Source organism: Arachis ipaensis, chromosome B8 (assembly GCF_059453495.1).
Source record: "Arachis ipaensis isolate K30076 ecotype BB chromosome B8, ASM5945349v1, whole genome shotgun sequence".
Taxonomy (NCBI): domain Eukaryota; kingdom Viridiplantae; phylum Streptophyta; class Magnoliopsida; order Fabales; family Fabaceae; genus Arachis; species Arachis ipaensis.
The window spans coordinates 8,842,628-8,860,712 of NC_142443.1; the positions used below are offsets into that span (position 1 = coordinate 8,842,628).

The 18,085-nt window shown below is 32.5% G+C and overlaps 2 protein-coding genes across 3 annotated transcripts; one reads left to right on the forward strand and one right to left on the reverse strand.

The window, feature by feature from the left end:
- Positions 1–10,806: 10,806 nt before the first annotated feature.
- On the reverse strand, positions 10,807–13,688 carry LOC148547130 (uncharacterized). Its single transcript, XM_088495313.1, has 5 exons — positions 13,584–13,688; positions 13,169–13,258; positions 12,137–12,588; positions 12,040–12,049; positions 10,807–11,412 (listed from the first exon to the last, which is right to left on the reverse strand). The coding sequence occupies exons 1-5, from the start codon at positions 13,686–13,688 to the stop codon at positions 10,807–10,809; spliced, it is 1,263 nt and encodes a 420-aa protein (XP_088351439.1).
- Positions 13,689–15,562: 1,874 nt separating this feature from the next.
- LOC107612469 (uncharacterized) lies at positions 15,563–16,906 on the forward strand. Of its 2 annotated transcripts, none has more exons than XM_016314162.3 (2): positions 15,563–15,853; positions 16,491–16,906. In XM_016314162.3, exons 1-2 carry the CDS (start codon positions 15,572–15,574, stop codon positions 16,797–16,799), a joined length of 591 nt encoding a protein of 196 aa, XP_016169648.1. In that variant the 5' UTR covers positions 15,563–15,571; the 3' UTR covers positions 16,800–16,906. The 2 variants fall into 2 exon arrangements, with proteins under 2 accessions (XP_016169648.1, XP_020965909.1); XM_021110250.2 differs by having other exon boundaries at positions 15,563–15,790.
- Positions 16,907–18,085: the final 1,179 nt, after the last annotated feature.

An 18,085-nucleotide genomic window follows, 5' to 3' on the forward strand; every position in this document is an offset into this window, starting at 1 on the left:
ACGGTACCGACGATAGAAGACAGATCAAATTCACTCCAGTAACATACTATCAAATAGACGTCTCGATCATATGCACATTTTTGTTTTTAAGTAATTCCTTTACTGATTTAGGTGTCGGAGTTCTTTTTGCAGGTACCACACTCGGATCAGAGTTTACGAGGATATTCTCGGTTCGGTTCAATCTATCAGGCACACTGGAATTGACGTGAGACCGACGTATAGCTCGGGAGAAGTATCTTACCAGAACATATACTAAATAATTAGTCACTCCATATAGAATTATAGAATTATGTATTTAACTCTCATAAACTTTTTATTATACTATTGTATATAAATTTGATTACTCATCTATTATATATTTGATTATTTTGTTTGTTGGTTATTTAATTAAAAAAATGTTATAAATCAATATGCATGATAAATCTAAATTTGGTGCATTGTTATTATAAAATAATTTTATACCTATATTTAATTACATATTATAATATCAATAAAAATAATTATCATTTATAAAGATTACGTGAATAGTTTATCTAAAAGAAATAGTGTAATTAGATATTTATGTAAAACGTTTTATACTACCAACAAATCAAAATTTATCTCTTAATATATAAGGCTGATTTTTTTTTTATCAAAAATAAAGAGATTTAAATTCGTGACCTCTTAAATGAGTATGAAGAGATTATGTCATTTGAATTATAATTCATTGGAATAAGACTGATTGTTATATACTTGAAATATTCTTGTTTTCATATATATATATATATATATATATATATATATATATATATATATACAAAATAATTTTGGTATTTCTAAAATTTAAATGTAAGGCCATTTAATTAAATAATAATACTATATACATAGTAAAAATTAATTATAAAATTAGTTATTATATATTTATCTATAAATATATATTAATTTATTTTTTTTATATTTTATATTTTAAAAGATATTTTATACGAATGGTTGATTTCGTAGTCGTTTTTTTTATATATCTAATAAGATTGTAATAAAACAGTAGATAAATATATAGATACTATTTTATGGTGCTTGTTATTGTACATAGAAAAAATAGTGGCGAAATAAAATTCTCTTTGATATATTTTTCAAGATTCTCTTTGACTTATCGTTGGTCATCTCTCAACGTACACTAAGATTATTTTAAGCAATTCACTCACATAAAAATATTTCAAATGTTTTTTTAAAATATTTTTTAATAATTAAAATTTAATATATATAACTAATTAAATTGTGTTATTTTTATTAAAATTAGACCAGACAAATCAATTTAGTCGAATAACTAAAATACTCATATTATATATGTATATTGAAAATTCTAAATCATAACCCTATGACCATAGAGAAGAAAATGACTAAAACTTAAGATTTTTAAAATTAATATATATAATAAGAGTATTTTAATTATTTTATATAATAAGAGTATTGTAGTTATTTTCTATAAAAAATAATATTAATTTAGACAAATTTAAGATTTGATTCACCATTTTTTCGGTCAAATTAATTTATCTGGCATAATTTTAATAAAAATAACACGGTTTAATTGATTATATGTATTAAATTTTAATTATTAAAAAATATCTTTAAAAAAATGTTTTAGACATCTTTATCTGAGTGACTTTTTTATTTCAAATGAATACTTATATTTTGATAATATTTGATTAACTCAATGTAGATTGAATTTTGCTCTAAACTTATTTTTGGTGGAAGCAACAATTTTTTACTTTTCCATCCTTGAGAATTACCCTGAAATAATAATACCATGTTAATTATCTATTTTAACATTTAATATTAAAGAATGATATATTAGTCTCAAACATTCATCACTTTTTTTTTTAGTAATTTTGCATTTCAATGTAATTTTGGATAATATTATTATTCAAACAATATTTAGTTTTTTATAATAAAAAAACACAAATCACATTCACATTATTCTAATTTTAATCAAAATTAATTTTATAAAAGTACAATCATACTAACATCTATTTGCAAACGTTATTCTAAAATACACGATATACGCCACTTCATTCTCTCGGTATAATAATCTTTTCATTATAGATTTATCTTTATTTTATTATTATAATTAGTACAACACATAAAACGTGTGATGCCGTTACATTTTTGTGTCAATTTTCTTTTATCCTTTCCGATTTATAAATATAATATTTTAAATCTTTAAAAACTTTTTTAGTAATTTCTTTTCCATCTTAAAGACTTAGATAAATCCATCACAAATTCTTCCAAAAACCTAGTTATATCCTAAAGATAATAATAATAATAATACAGTCATGTTACACATCCATGTATTTAAGTTATCCAAGTTGGCCCAACTCAAACTCATTAACATGTATTAATGAAGCATGATTCCACGCGCCAAAGACATGAAACGCCTCTTGTTTCATTTACGTTTATTATGAAAAAAAGTTACTTCTTCCTCAATACGAAACCACTCATTCTCTTCGAATCTCTCTCATAATCACTCAAACTTCACTCACGTTCTCTGCGAAAACCATTACTGAAGAAGAATCGCAAGAAGATTTCGCAAAGAACAAGCAAAAACGAATGAAAATAGCAACAGAGACTGACCAAGGTATGAGAAAAACTACTGTTCATTTGAAATCTTACAATGTAGCATTTCTCCTAGTTGCATTTTAGGTTTACTAGATTGATTTGCTTCGCTTAGTAGATTGACGTATTCTAATTGCATTTTTACAGTGTAACTAGGGCTTTGAATAAAATTTGTTCTTATTTTCATACAGTTCAGTGGATAGTGTAACTAGCGCTTTGAACTTTATTGTTACTTTGTTCAGTTCTTCTTTTGCATGGAGAAATACTATTCTTGATGATTGAAAACTTATAATGATTCATTCACCACATTAATTGTGTTCGGTTCGGTGGCCTTGTTGATTTTCATTTACTTGATATTTAGTGTGTTCAGGGTTTAGGGTTTATTCTTATTGCATTTTTACAGTTTAACTAGGAGTTTGAATGAAATTTGTTCTTATATTTATTCGATTTAGTGGATAGTGAACACCATGTGTGTCCTCTCAATATTTGTTCTTATAACGATTTATTCATCACATTAATTGTGTTCGGTTCGGTGGCCTTGTTGATTTTCATTTACTTGATATTTAGTCTGTTCAGGATTTAGGGTTTATTCTGATTGCATTTTTACAGTTTAACTAGGGTTTTGAATGAAATTTTTTCTTAATTTTATTCAGTTCAGTGGATAGTGTAACTAGGACTTTGAACTTAGTTGTTACTCTGTTGAGTTGACTTCTTTTGTATGGAGAAATACTATTCTTGATGATTGAAAGTTTATAATGATTTATTTACCACATGAATTATGTTTGGTTCGGTGGGCTTGGTGATTCTCATTCACTTGATATTTAGTGTGTTCATGGTTTAGCGTTATTTTGATTGCATTTTTACAGTGTAACTAGGGTTTTAAATGAAATTTGTTCTTATTTTCATTAAGTTCAGTGGATAGTGTAACTAGGGCTTCAAACTTGATTGTTACTCTGTTCAGTTGACTTCTTTTGCATGGAGAAATCCTATTTTTGATGATTGAAAGTTTATAATGATTTATTCACCACATGAATTTTGTTCGGTTCGGTGGGCTTGGTGATTTTCATTCACTTGATATTTAGTGTGTTCAGGGTTTAGGGTTATTTTGATTGCATTTTTACAGTGTAACTAGGGTTTTGAATGATATGAATGCTTGTGCTTGTCAGTGTATTGATTGAAGTATTGACAAAATTTTTTCATTGCAGCAAAACTCAAGAAGACAATGGTGACAAAGAATGAGAAGCCGCGCTATAACGTAATCACGTTAAATATATTTATCTGCTTTCATTCGAATAATATCTATTTTGTATTATAAATATATCATCGTATTCTATTTCAAAACTTGCAGAAAACTCATGATTGCAGGTGCCAAACAAAGGCAATAGCAACAGTGTTCAAGAATATGAGTCAGGAAAAGAGAGATATAGTTAAAGAAATGGGATTTGGTGCCTCGGCACATGTCCCGAAAATGAATATCTCTCACGCCCTCTTGAGAGAATTGATTGATTGCTATGATGAGTATGATGGATTCCTGAAAACTCTCCAAGGTAAAATATACATAACTCCTCGCAAGGTAGCAGCTGCATTGGGCATAACCAACGGCGGTAATACGCTTTCCACTTCCTGCTTAATTTCAGTTCATTGGTTCCTTTAATTTCGGTTCATTAGGGTACAAAAAATTAAACTGAGCCTTTTTAGCTTATTTGTTGCTATTAAAATATTGTAGGGAATCATTTTGCAGAAAAGGTTGATTACGGTAAACTGAATAAGGCAGACAAGGTCTGTGCTGGATATAAGTGTTGAAGGAGAGGAGAACCGGCAAAAATTCAAGAGGAATTTTATCGTCTTCGTACAAAAGTGCTTCTTACTACCGACGACGGTAAGCGTGGCCTCCCCAATCCATAAGCCGCCTATCTTTCATGTGGACAACATCCGAGAGTGGGATTGGGAAAAACATGTGCTCAGCTTCTTGAGGAAAGAAATTGAAAACAAGAGAAAGGGAAATAAACAGTCCGTTGACGGCTGTGTTTTCGTTTTGATGCTGTTATACTTTCATGAGACCAAGTTTCTTCGCCCGTTCAGACCTGATGCTCCCCTGGCACCGTGGGTGGTCCATTGGACAAAGCAGATGATGCTCGACCGGATTTCGGAGGAAGCAACGGACACATTGGTAAATTAAACAAAAAATTCTCCCTAAAATTTCATTTTAAATGCTTCTAAAATACTCTGCTAACTAAATAAGCTTGTGTTTTAGGTTATAATTAATTTATTTCTCCTACTTGCAATTGTTAGTGTGTTCATTTGAATCTTTGTGCATGCAGAAACATTTTTCTTGATGATTAAAAGTTTGTCATGTTTTATTCACCATATGAATCTTGTTCGGTTCGGTGGGCTTGCTCCCTTTGGTTCACCTGATTGTTAGTGTGTTCATTTGAATCATTGGCATGCAGAAATATTTTTCTTGATAATTAAATGTTTGTCATGTTTTATTCAACATATGAATCTTGTTCGGTTCGGTGGGCTTGCTCCCTTTGGTTTACCTGATTGTTAGTGTGTTCAATTGAGTCCTTGTGCATGCAAAAATATTTTTTTGATGATTAAATAATTATCACGTTTTATGGCGATTTATTCAACACATTAGTATCGTTCGGTTCAGTGGTTTGCTCATGTTGATTTAGCTTATTGTTAGTGTATTTCTCATTAAATAAGTTTCTATTTTAGGGTCTTCTGTACAGAAAGCAAATAAAGAAGGAAAAAACAAAAACAAAGAAATTAGAGAAGAAAGAAAAAGCAAAGAAAGAAAAAAAAAAAAAGAAAATTGTTGATCTGGATTCTTCTTCAGAAGAAGACATAGTTTTTGAATCTGAATCTGAATCTGAATCCGACAAAACACCACTAGCAAAGAGAACAAGACAACAGAGGGTAGTTAGAAAACAAAAGCTTGTTGAGACAGATTCAGAAACAACAACACAAACTGAAAGCAGTCCCACGGATTCAAAAAGCAAAAGTGAATCCGAAAACCAGTAAGTTTGATCTTCATATTGATTTCATTTAACTTGTATTTGGTTAAAGTTGTTCTTATGTGCTTGTTCTTATGTATTGAAGAGAAGAAGAAATTGAAAAAACTGCCACAAAGAAAAGAAAACAACCACAGAAAGTGGTTAAAAAATAAAGCAAAAAAAAGGAAGCCTGTGTCGACAGATTCAGAGAGCACAAGCAAATCTGAAAGCTAGTAAGTATTATGTATGCTTGTTAAGTAAGTTACAAATGTGATATTGTTCAGTGGAGTTGCTCAAGTTGAGTTCTTTTATATCAAGAAATATTTTTCTTGATGATTGAATGTACGTTTTGTTCAGCACATGAATTGCTTTCGGTTCAGTGGTCTTTCTAATTTTCGTTCACTTGATTGTTTGCGTCTTCACTTCTCCCTTTGTAAGCAGAAATATTTTTCTTGATGATTGAATGTATATCACATTTTATTCAGCACATTAATTGAGTTCGGTTCGGTGGAGTCTGTCAGTTTCATTCACTTGATTGTTAGTGTCTTTTTCTTGCTTATATTTTTCTCCGGTATAAATTCGATGTGTTTGTCTGTGTTGCAGAGAAACAAAAATAAAAAAACACACATACTAAAAAGAAAACAACCGTAGAGGCTGACAGAAAAACAAACCAAATCTGACAAGGAGTAAGTTTCTCGAATCATATTTTCTTTTATTGATGCTTTCGTTTTAGGTTCCTTGATACTTATTTTATGTACTTTCAGAACTAAACAAGTAAAAGACAGCGCTGCGGAAAGAATAAGACAAGTGTTGGAGACGATAAGAGAAAAGAGATCAAAGAAAAGAAATGATGGAGCTCAGACAGCAAATGTTGCTCCGGATCGGTTTGACTTGACGGAAGGGCAAAATGATTTCTCTGATACGTAAGATTCGGTTTCTTATACCGAGTTATTTTTCTTCTTCGCTAACTTTTGCTAGAACCTTTTCTAATTCCTCTGGATTCAATTACTAATATTTATTTATCTTGCATAGACTGTCGACTGTAAATATGGGTAGCGAACCTCTCTTACAGACTCAGGCAAGCTCCACACCATCTGTAAATGCCCCGGACAATACCAAGTAAATTGGTTCATTGCAGGCTTTACTTTCGGTTCAGTGGTTTCCAAAAATGAATTTCATGTGTTTCTAGACGTCTACTTTTAATCTTGGTTTCTAATTATAATTTGTTATCTTTTTTTAGGAAAAATACCCCGGAAAGCCTGGTAAAATATTTTAGCAAAAAGAAAATCCATCCAAGAAAAAGTTTTAAAACTCCACCAGTGTAAGTTAAAAATATTTATGTTACTCTTTTAGATTTAGGTAATAATTTTTGTTTAATTAATCACACGAAAAACGTGTTTAAATGTCACTAGCACTACATTGAAGTTCGAGAAGAAACTCGTTCTGAACATTTGGAAATGTGAGTTTTTCAATGTGCATATTCCTGTTTCTCAGAACCAATTCTCATTATTCAACATTAACTTCTTCCTTGTTTACATTCCTTAGAGCTTCTCTTGCGTTGTCTCTTCCAAGTTCTCTTAAGGAAGAGCTGATAAAAGATAATTTTATCTATGTCCCTCCGGAAAGTCAAACACAACAAACTTCTGATAATGAGTAAGTTTACAACTATTTATTCACCACATGAATGTTGTTCGGTTCAGTGGACTTATTTATTTTCATTCACTTGATAGTTAGTGTCTTCAGGGTTTAGGGTTATTCTTATTGCATTTTCACAATGTAACTAGGGCTTTGACTGAAATTTGTTCTTATTTTCATTCAGTTTAATGGATAGTGTTTATGAGTAGATAGGATTTTTATTGAACTATTTTCTGTTTAATGCAGCAGCCTTGCAAAGAAGCACCGGCACAACAATCAAAACAACAAAAGCAGGCTGTTGAGAAATCTTCACCAAGGAATACGGAGCCAGAATCTCCAATGAATGTGTAAATTTTAATTAATATATTTTTTCTAATCTTCTTGTCTAGCTGGTAATTAGAATTCTTTTTAATAGTTTTAATGGTACAGGATAATATTTTTGCGTCGTTACTGAACTCTTTTCTGTTTAATGCAGCAGTCCTCCCAGACAACAACAGCAACAAGAAGCTCTGGTGGCATGGCAATTAGAAGAAGAAGCACAGCCTTATTTGTAAGTTTTATGCTTGTTCATATCTGAATATTTTTGGTTCACCACATTGATTAATTTCGGTTCACTACATTATTTAATATCATTTTTGTTTAATATCATTGTTTAATGTCTCTATCGTCTTGCAGTGTTGCTCATCCTAGGCAATGGGAAGATGATGTGCCTTCTTTTAGCCTTGGGATAAATCCCCTAGCATCTCAAGTAACTCCCCCCTCTCAACCAACTCAGCCCTCTGAGCCTACTGTTTCACAACTTGAAATCCTGAAAGAGGCGGTGGTAGATGCTGGGGTGACAACAGCATTGAAGTTTGCTGAAGCAACAACTGCCGAGCCAACCTTTCCAGCTGCTGAAGTTTACAAAACTCCGGAGAAAAAGAAGGAAATCACGGAGGAGTTGATCGAAAAGTGTTATCATTGGATGACGCATGTCAAACAGACCAAAGATAGTAGCAATAAATATGACGTCATATTCATCTTGAAGCATGAGGCAAATTACAAGGGGGTTAGACAACATTTCATGTCTCTAATGCCGAAAGAACAAGTGGAAAGCACTATAAATTCTTTACCAATTGTGTTAACGTTAATGATTTTTCCAAAGACTCTTATACATTATATCTCATAAATTTTCTTCCTGTAGGTGGTCACTATACATAGCATGATTCTTAACGAAATAAAAGGTCGCCGGTTTCAAGAACAAATATACATTGTGTAACTGGATATTGTGGAAAGCTAAATTTCTTATTCCCTGCCAATGGAGTTCTGTTCAGTAGAATTATTCATGTTGATTGGTTTGACTGTAAAGTGTTTAGTTTAGTCCTTTTGCATGCAAAAAATATTTTTCTTGATGATTTAATATTTATCAGGTTTTATTCAGCACATGATTAGTGTTCGATTCAGTGGAAATGTTCATATTGATTCACCTTAATATTTTTCAGGTTTTATTTAGCATATAAATTGTGTTCGGTTCGGTGGTGTTAGCCAATTAGATTCACTAGTCTGGTAGTTTGTGATTTAACCGATGTTCATTTTACAGATGTTTATGTTGGGAAGCCATGGCGTGGACTACACTGATCCAAGGACAAAGAAGGCCTACCGGTTCGATATCGATCAGTATGCCTACCACCGTCGTTTCCTTGACAAAAGAAAACTGGCATCGCATCCATTTGTAAGTTGTCATTTTTAAAAATTCTTCAATAATTTTCTTGTTTGCTATTATTTCGATTGAAATATTGTATCATTTTTTCAAACTTCAGCTGTTTGTACCAATTTGTAACGGGGGCATTGGTGGTTGTGGATTGCCGATGTCGGGAAAAAGAAATTCTATGTGCTTGACCCTGTCAATAAGAAGAAAAAATATATACCTGAATTGAGAGTGAAACTGAACAAATTTGTTGTAAGTTATTTTGTTGTAAATTATTCAAATTATTCAGTACATGAAAGGAGTTTGGTTCAGTGGTTTTGCTTCTCTTTATTCACTTTTTATGTCCCTTTCAGGGATTAATAATTTCCCAGATAAGGGTTTACGCCGGGGCGGAACCTTAATGGAGGACGGAGAGGGAGAAGAAGCAAAGTATATCGCGCTGAATGGTCAACGTACAGAGTAAAAATCTTTCTCTTCTATAGTTCTATTTTTAATGTATTTTATTTTGTATACTATTAACCGTACTATGCTCAATTCTTACTTAGCTATGATTGCGACATATACGTCATGAAATGGCTTGAAACAATTGATCCACGAAAGATCAAAAGTGGGAAGAGATATCAATATAAAGCTTGGACACAAGTAAGTACTTTCTAAATTAATAAAGTTCTTTCATTTCTTATTTCGGTTGGTTTCATTTCTTATGTAACTAATTCCTTTCGATTGAAATGTAGGAAGAGATTGACGACTTCAGGCACGAATATGGTCCGCATATCCTGTTACACAAAATGAACAAAATCAGAGACCAAGTGATTCGGACATCTAAAGCAATAAGACTCTCAAAACCATCTGCTGCCCTCTCCAGCCTTTGTTGTAAATTCTCATCTGCGAATTTAGAGAGTAAATAGGATATACTATGATTCACTGGTTGTAATTAACAATATTTTGTTTAAGTTGTTTAAAAAAGCAAACAATGCTTCTTTCATTGTATTCATGTGAATATTAATGTAAATGTTAATCTATATATCTAATCTTAATATCAATGTATATATCTAATGTTAATATTTTTATCTGATTCAAGATGGATTGCTCCTTGTCCTATCGGTCTGAGATGTTAATCAATATATCTGTTGGAACTATTTGGCTGCTATTTTGTTCCAGCTTCACAGTGAATGGAATCAATGTATTTATCAAGTTATTAATAACCCCGAAAAACACAATGAACCGAAATTAATACACTTGATAAACCGAAATTTGCATATATCAATATAGCATGGAGCTAATTATAAAAAAATGTTTCTATCAGTATTCAATTTTAGAAACATCTGAACTCTTTGACATAGCACAATATATTAACCATTCAATAAAGAAAAAAGTGACTTTTGAATAAAGAATTTCACAAAAGCAAATATCAAAAACAAAAAAGTGACTATTCATTAAACACTAAAAATAGTCAGAAATTAACCTTCATATAACCTCAGTGAACCGAAATTTGCTCATGGGTGAAAAGAAATTTATATTAATAAAAACTAAAACTCCTATAATCCTCTCTAGGATAATTCATATCCGGTGCATTGTAAAGGTTGGAGCTTGACTGAATTATTGATCCGCCGTCTAAAAGGTTCAACTACAAAAGACATAATAAAATTGTATATTAGCAAAATGCACAAATAAAATTTTCCCTAATCGAAAGCAAATAAATTTTACCTCGCTGGGAGCTGTCTTTTTCTTTTTCTTTGTGGCGTTTGAGATCTTTTTTTCCAGGTTTGATCCAAGTCTGTTCTTGGGCCGGCCTCTTGTTTTGATGCATGGCGGGATTTGAAGGTCGTTAACGTCGCTCAACGTCGCTTTTTTATGAGATAACGAACTTTTTCCTTTGCTTCTCTCTTGATATTCTTACATTTCGGCCATGACCTTGTCAAACGCCCGGTGCAGAAATCCGGTCAGCTCCTCGGACTCGGATGCAAATTCGCATATATTGTGTGACCGAAGCATCAAATCGTCGAATCTCTTACTTCTTGGCTCTAGTAGAGGCTCGTCTTGGCTGCTCTTGATGTGTGTGTGCCTCCTCTTTATGTTCTTGCTCCACCGTTCCAGTATGTATTTCGGTGCCACGTTATCCACTCGCTCAAAGCTTAGGATCAGGGAATGGCGGCACAGTATGCCCCTTGACTCGAACAGCAGGCACTGGCACTTTATCTCTCGTGATATTGCGTTGTAGGTGATGAAAAACTTGTTGAATGTGGAGTTGGAAACTTTCTCTACGACTTCGTATGTTATGAAACCTAAGGTGGAATGCATTGATCTTGTGATGCAGTTCACTTTACTTCTGAATTGTGCTTGAACTTCTCGTGGGAATACACGTGCTGAAACTGGGCCTCTATTGCTGATTTTGTTGCACACGGTATCATGGTGTGAAAATCTGCAGCGTCGACTTCTCTCTCTCTTTGCTCTCTGCTTGTTAGGAAATTGTTGTATTGCTTCACGAATTGTCTCAGGGAGCTGTAGCGTGTGATGAACTTATTGAAAAATGCGTGTATGCTCTTGCTCCTTTGTGTGCTTCTCATCTCGGCCCAGAAGTGGTGATCCAGGTAAACTGGAATCCATATATAGAGATCCTCGTACAACTCTGCAGAATGAACCGAACTGGTTAGCTGTACTAAACCGAACTCTGTGCATGTTTTGACACCAAAGGTAAAGGCATGAAAATAATTCGAATTAAAACCTCGGTTACCTGAAAGCCACTTGTTGCCTCCGAGACCGAACTTTTGTGATGAAATCGTTCCAGTTTCTGTCGAATGCATCTTTTGTGAATGAGTTCCAAACGACGTGGCTCGTCTTTTGTTCGATTTCTTTGTGTCACTTGTAGCCGTTTAGTTTGTTTGGAATCTTCTTAATGATATGCCAGATGCACCAGCGGTGAATTGTTGTTGGCATGCACATCTCAATGGCCCTTTGCATCGATGTGCATTGGTCAGTGAGAATGCCTTTTGGTGTCTTGGCTCCCATGCAACGGAGCCAACACTCGAATAGCCATTTGAAGGATTGGATGTCCTCATTTTTCATCAGCGCGCATCCTAGAAGTATCAACTGACCATGGTGATTCACGCCCACAAAAGAACCAAAAACCAGATTATAGCTGCATAAATGCACACTCTCACGAATTGGTGAACCGAAATGTGTACATAAGGTGAACGTACAAACTTACTTTGGGTGAACCAAATACCTGTTTGTGTTGTATGTGGTGTCGAATGAAACGACTTCTCCAAAATACTCACATGCCGCCCTGCTTCTTGCGTCATCCCAGAATGCATGTTTGATGGAGTGATCACCTTCGAGGTTGAGCTCGAAAAAGAAATTTTGGTTCTTCTCTTTCATTCTTAATAGGTATTTCCCGAATTCTTTGGCGTCGTCTTGTTCGGACACATTTCGTACTTTCCGTGTGATGTAACTCCTCACATCTTTTTCTATATAACTTAGTTCACGGTGACTGCCGGCTGCTGCTACTAATGAGTGGTAAGTTTTGCTAGGTTTAATTCTGGCTTCCTTGTTGGTTTCAATGTTGCGACGCACGAACATGCTTAGCTCCCTGTGTTGTTTGAGCATCTCTACCTGGTCTGGACAGCCGGGGTGTGAGTGATTCAAAACAACTTTGAAAATTGTCCAAAGACCCACGTCCTTCAATATGTGTACATATATCCTGGCTGGACAGTTTATGCCGGCTGAGGGATTTGTCTTCAGATGAGGATATATCTTGGATTTCCACCTCCTCTCTCTGCTGCATACAATTAGTTGATTCATTACAAGAAAAAGCAATATTTGTAACAAAAAAATTGTTACAAAAAATCGATATTTTGAAACAAAAGGATTTTGTAACAAAAAAAGGGGTCGTTGCAGTATGTCCCATTACAAAAAGTTTTTGTAACAAAAAATGGAACTGTTATAATTCAAAGTGATATTTTGTAACAAATTTTTCTGATACAAGAAACTAGAAGTCGTTACAAAAGTGGTAACAAATTTTGATCTTCAAGGTATTTTTGGTGACAATCTATTTTTTCCTATCATAAAATTGTTACAAAATGTAACTTGATTTTGTAATGTTTTTTTTCTTTAGTTACAAAAGCAAAATAATTGTTTTGTAACAAATTTTTTTTAATACAAATTGCATACATAATTTACAAAATTATTTTTTAAATTAACTAATATATTAACTATTTTAATAAGCAAGTCTACATTTATATAATATGCAAAAACATACATAATTCAAACATGCCTCATTCAGACCAGCAGAGGCAGTGGACGAGGCACAAGGCAGGATGAGCAGAGGAGTATAAACTATCCTAAGACCCTACAATGTAAAAAACACAAAAAAAAACTAACAAAATTTAATCAATATTTCTTTGCTAATAAGGATAATGTAGTTACCTAACACACTAAATTCACAAACACAAAAATTTAAGAAAACAAAAAGTATCAAAATCCCCAAAAAAGTGCAAAAAATAGAATCAAAATAATAAAACCCAGAAATAAAAAATAGAATAAAAATATCAACTCTCCAAATAACCAAAAAATCATATTATCAACCATATTACGCAACAATATTTTCAACCTCAACAACATCAGTAGAATTAACTAACAATATAGTTATCAATACTCAAATAAACTGCACTTACCTTCAGCAGAGAAGCAGTCGGACCAGACCAGACCACCAGCAGAGGGAGGACAGCCGAATCAGACCAGCAGAGGCAGCCGACGAGGCAGGATGAGCAGAGGAGCATAAACTATCCTAAGACACTACAATGTAAAAAACACAAAATTACAGACAAAATTTAATCAATCTTTCTTTGCTAATAAGGATAATATAGAAAGAAAAATCACTAAAAAAGAAAGAAAAATATCAACTCTCCAAACATAGAATCAACTGAGCAACGAAAAAAGAACACAGATATAAAATCAAATTAATAGCAAATTAAGTTTTGCTAATAAACTAAGTTTTACAAATAAACTATAGCTCAAATATCAACTATCAACTCTCCAAATAATAGAACACAGATACAGATTTTTAACCAAAATAATAAAACACAGATACAGAAATTAGAATCAAATATCAACTCTCCAAATAACCAAAACTAAGATTATCAACCATATTACACACTAATATTTTTAACCACAACACCAGTAGAAACAACTAACACTAAAGGGTTCAATATTTCAGCTAAAATCAGCAGTTTATCAACTAAAAATGTAGTTAACAATACTCAAATAAACCAAAGCTTACCTTCAGCAGATATGTTATCGGACCAGAAGCAGAGGCAGAATACGAAAAGAATAGAGAAGCAGAGCACGATGAACTACACGGAGAAGCCGAGCTGATGGTCAGCACGAACAGTGACGGCGACCACCACCACGAAGACCACCGCGACGAAGACCACGAGGCCGCCGCACACGACACAATGGCAGAGGAGACGGTGATAGCAGACGAGACGACGACGGGGAGAACGTTTTTCGGGGCTACGCCGGTACTTCTTCTTCCGGCAGGATCTCCATCGCGCTTCGTGGAGTGGTAGATGGCGCAGCAGGGGTTCGTGGAGTGAGGCTTGAGGGGGTGGGAACTTAGGGTTTTTACTGCACTACTCTACTTCTTTTTTCTTCTACTTTCAGTAATGTCGTTTTTTTATATTTATTTATTTTTATTTATATTTATACTTTAATAAAATTTCTTTAAGTTACATGAATTATTTTTTAATTAATTTTAAAATTTGATTATTAATAAAAATTATATATTAATTTTTTATAAAAATATAAAATAATATTTATAATTTTTAAAATTTAAATTTTTGAAACAATATAAAATTATTTTGAAAAAAATATATACACAATTTTTTTTATTCTTAAAGTGTTTAACATTTTGAAAAAAATTGTTGTAAAATATACTTATATTTTATGACAAATAATTAACTTGTTACAAATAATATTAAATTTTGTGACAAATTAAATTTTTGTTACAAAATATTTTGAATTTTTGCAACTTTTTTTTTGTTACAAAATATTACAATATTTTGTAACAAAATACCATCTCGTTACAAAAACTAACGTAATTTGTAACAAAATAAAACAGGTTGTTACAAAATGTTATCATGTTTTATAATAATGCCATCAATATGTGTAATAATGCCATCCATATCCATATTAAATTTACAAAAATAATAATGCCATCAAAATTTATTGGTTTTAATCTCACTTAGTCATTAACTCAATTTATTTAATCTAGTTTCTTAGTATAGTAATTTAATAATATATTTTATTCCATACTTTTAAACATTATAGCTAACTGATGAACAAAAACATTAAATTATGATAGTGGCCTAGTATTTCTCCTAAAATTGAGTTTGAAGACTAATAATAATGACCTGAAAATATTTCTTGTCCACATTCATATTATTTTTAATTTTCCATAAATATGCAATAATGGCTCATTAAAAAATGGAGACTTGCTAATAAACGTGAGTCTTGAATAATGAATACACAGGGACAAGAAAGCATGCATGAACCAGCTTTCATTCTCAAGTCAGTGTGCTCAAAACCACCTTAAGTGGGTTTATATAAACCTCCCCTCAAAAAAATATTAAAACATATCTTAGACTCTCATCACTTTACTACAATGAAAACACCACCCACCATTAAATCACCAAAAAGTGAAGCTGTTACCCCTAATCACTTTACTACAATGGAAACACCACCCACCATTAAATCACCAAAAAGTGAAGTTGTTACCCCTAAGTTGAGAGATATGCTGAACATTGATGTTGATGCTAATAATGTTGTTGCTCATCCTCCGAACTCAATAACTACACTCGATGCACTTCGTAAATATTTTATGGTATCCTTTGACCTCAATCAACCTGCTGCTAAACTTGATCAGTGTGAAAATGAAAACTTTATGGTAATAAATTAGTGTTGAATGGATGCATCCTATATTTGGTTTTTACAATTATTATTTGGGTGATACTATACATATGTATTTTTTGTAATTAAGTCTAAATAAGTTGGCACAAGTCTAGAAAAAAAATTACATGCGTCACACATTTGTATAGTATAAAAAATTTTGCGGAATGTATTTTGTTGGTTTCGTGAGTCAGTGTCCTAGGTATGTAGTCGTTTAAAATTTTCTATGTTGTGCATCAAATTTATATGTTATACAAATTTTGTTGGTTAAATATCAATATTCTAGACACATGATTTTTCAAAAATTTACACACAAATTTAGGCGTTGTGTACCAAATTTTTTATGTTGTGCACCTTAATTTTTATGCTTTGCATATTTTGTTGGTTGAATGTCAATATTATGGGCATACGGTTCTTTAAAAAATTCTGTATTGTGCACTAAATTTCTGTGTTGTGTATATTTTGTTAGTTAGACTTTAATGTTTTGGAGATATAATTCTTTAAAAAGTTAGTTTACTGGACATATAAAAAAAGAGGGAAAAAATGCATGCATGTGACTTGGTTGAAAAATAGTTTAGCCAGCTAGCTTTATTGTTATTCTTTGCCTTTTTCATTGATTGATTGTATCTTTGAAGGTTGTTGAATCATCAGCTGCTAAGGGAAAAGAAAAGAAAAGCAGCAGCATGAAGTTTATGAAGAAGAAAGCAATGATGAGAAATATGAGAATATCATCAAGTTCTGAGAATGCTGATATGGAAAATGATGAAGATGTGGATTCATTGATTGTGATGGGATGCACTTATTGTCACATCTATGTGATGGTATCCAAATCCAACCCTGAATGCCCAAGATGCCAGAATCCCAACCTGTTGGATGTGCTTGAAGTGATGAACTTTCCTAAGACTGCTAAGCCTAACAAGAGAATGAGGATCAGTCGAATTTAATTTGGCATCTCTCAAATATATCTCTCTCTTAAAGTTTGTTAATTAAGAGGCTTGTTCTTATTATGTCTTTTTAATTACAACCTTTTTGGCTTATGGTCTTGATCGAGTCGTGGTCTGTTATGCAGAATAAAATTGAATTATGCTAATTCAATAATAAGAATAATTTTACAATAATAATTTTCAGCATGCAGTATTCATAATACTTTAACTAAATTTTCAATAATAATACCAGCCACTTGTTTAAGGATTAAAAGATTTCATACATAACAGTGAAAATAAAAGATTATAGTTGAAAGGTATCCAATTTAATCACCCAACAGATATCATGGATACATAATCTCCCAACAACCACCTAAAACAAACACTCAGAGCCCAACAACAACATCAATGCTAAAGCTAAAACATAAAAACCAAAAACACAACAAAACCGAAAAAACAATCCCAACATGAAAGACACCAACTACAACAGCACCCCTGCCAAAAAAAACCACTACCAAGATATCCCAACCTCAAATATGTAAAACCTTCCAAAAGTAACACAAAGCCAAAATAAAACATTGTCCCTCTCAGTATAAAGATGAACCAATAACAACCAAACATAATCACTCCTAATAACATATATCCTCTTGTCCCATCTTCTTTACTCCACCATCCCCCATATTTTTTACTTGAAATCTCCTGTAGATTGGTTCTAAAAACTCTACCACCAAGAGAAAGAGAGGTAGCAGGGAACATATGTACCACCAAGCATCCCCAATAGCCAGATGAAAACATCAACAGCACTGGGTGTGAGGCAAAACAAACAAACTAACTTTAGCTGACTGCACATACTTTATCATGTGCAATCTCAATATTCTTAATACTCGTAACATCAATCCTACTGTTTGACCTTTGAAAATTTACGGGACAAACTGAGAATTGTTATATGCCAATTGGTCTAATTACAAGAGTAACAACTAAGAGAATAAAAGAAGATTTTGTAAATATGGCTAAATCATTTGTTCAGAAGATGCATCAAGAATTAGACAAGACAATGACTAATAGTTATAAAAAGTCAAATGTCATATTATTTACAAGATGCATTAAAGACTCTTATTAATTAAAATGAATTATATATGCATCACTTTTTTTTTGTATACTGGAGGCCCTAAGGCCAGGAACAAAACAAAAAACAAAACAAATTAACGGGAAAAGAAACCCCACTTCTATTAGCAAATCAAATTAGAGTGGTCTCCATGGGAGATTGATCCCAAGTAGCATGCTCCCTATTTTGATTTAGTAGCAAA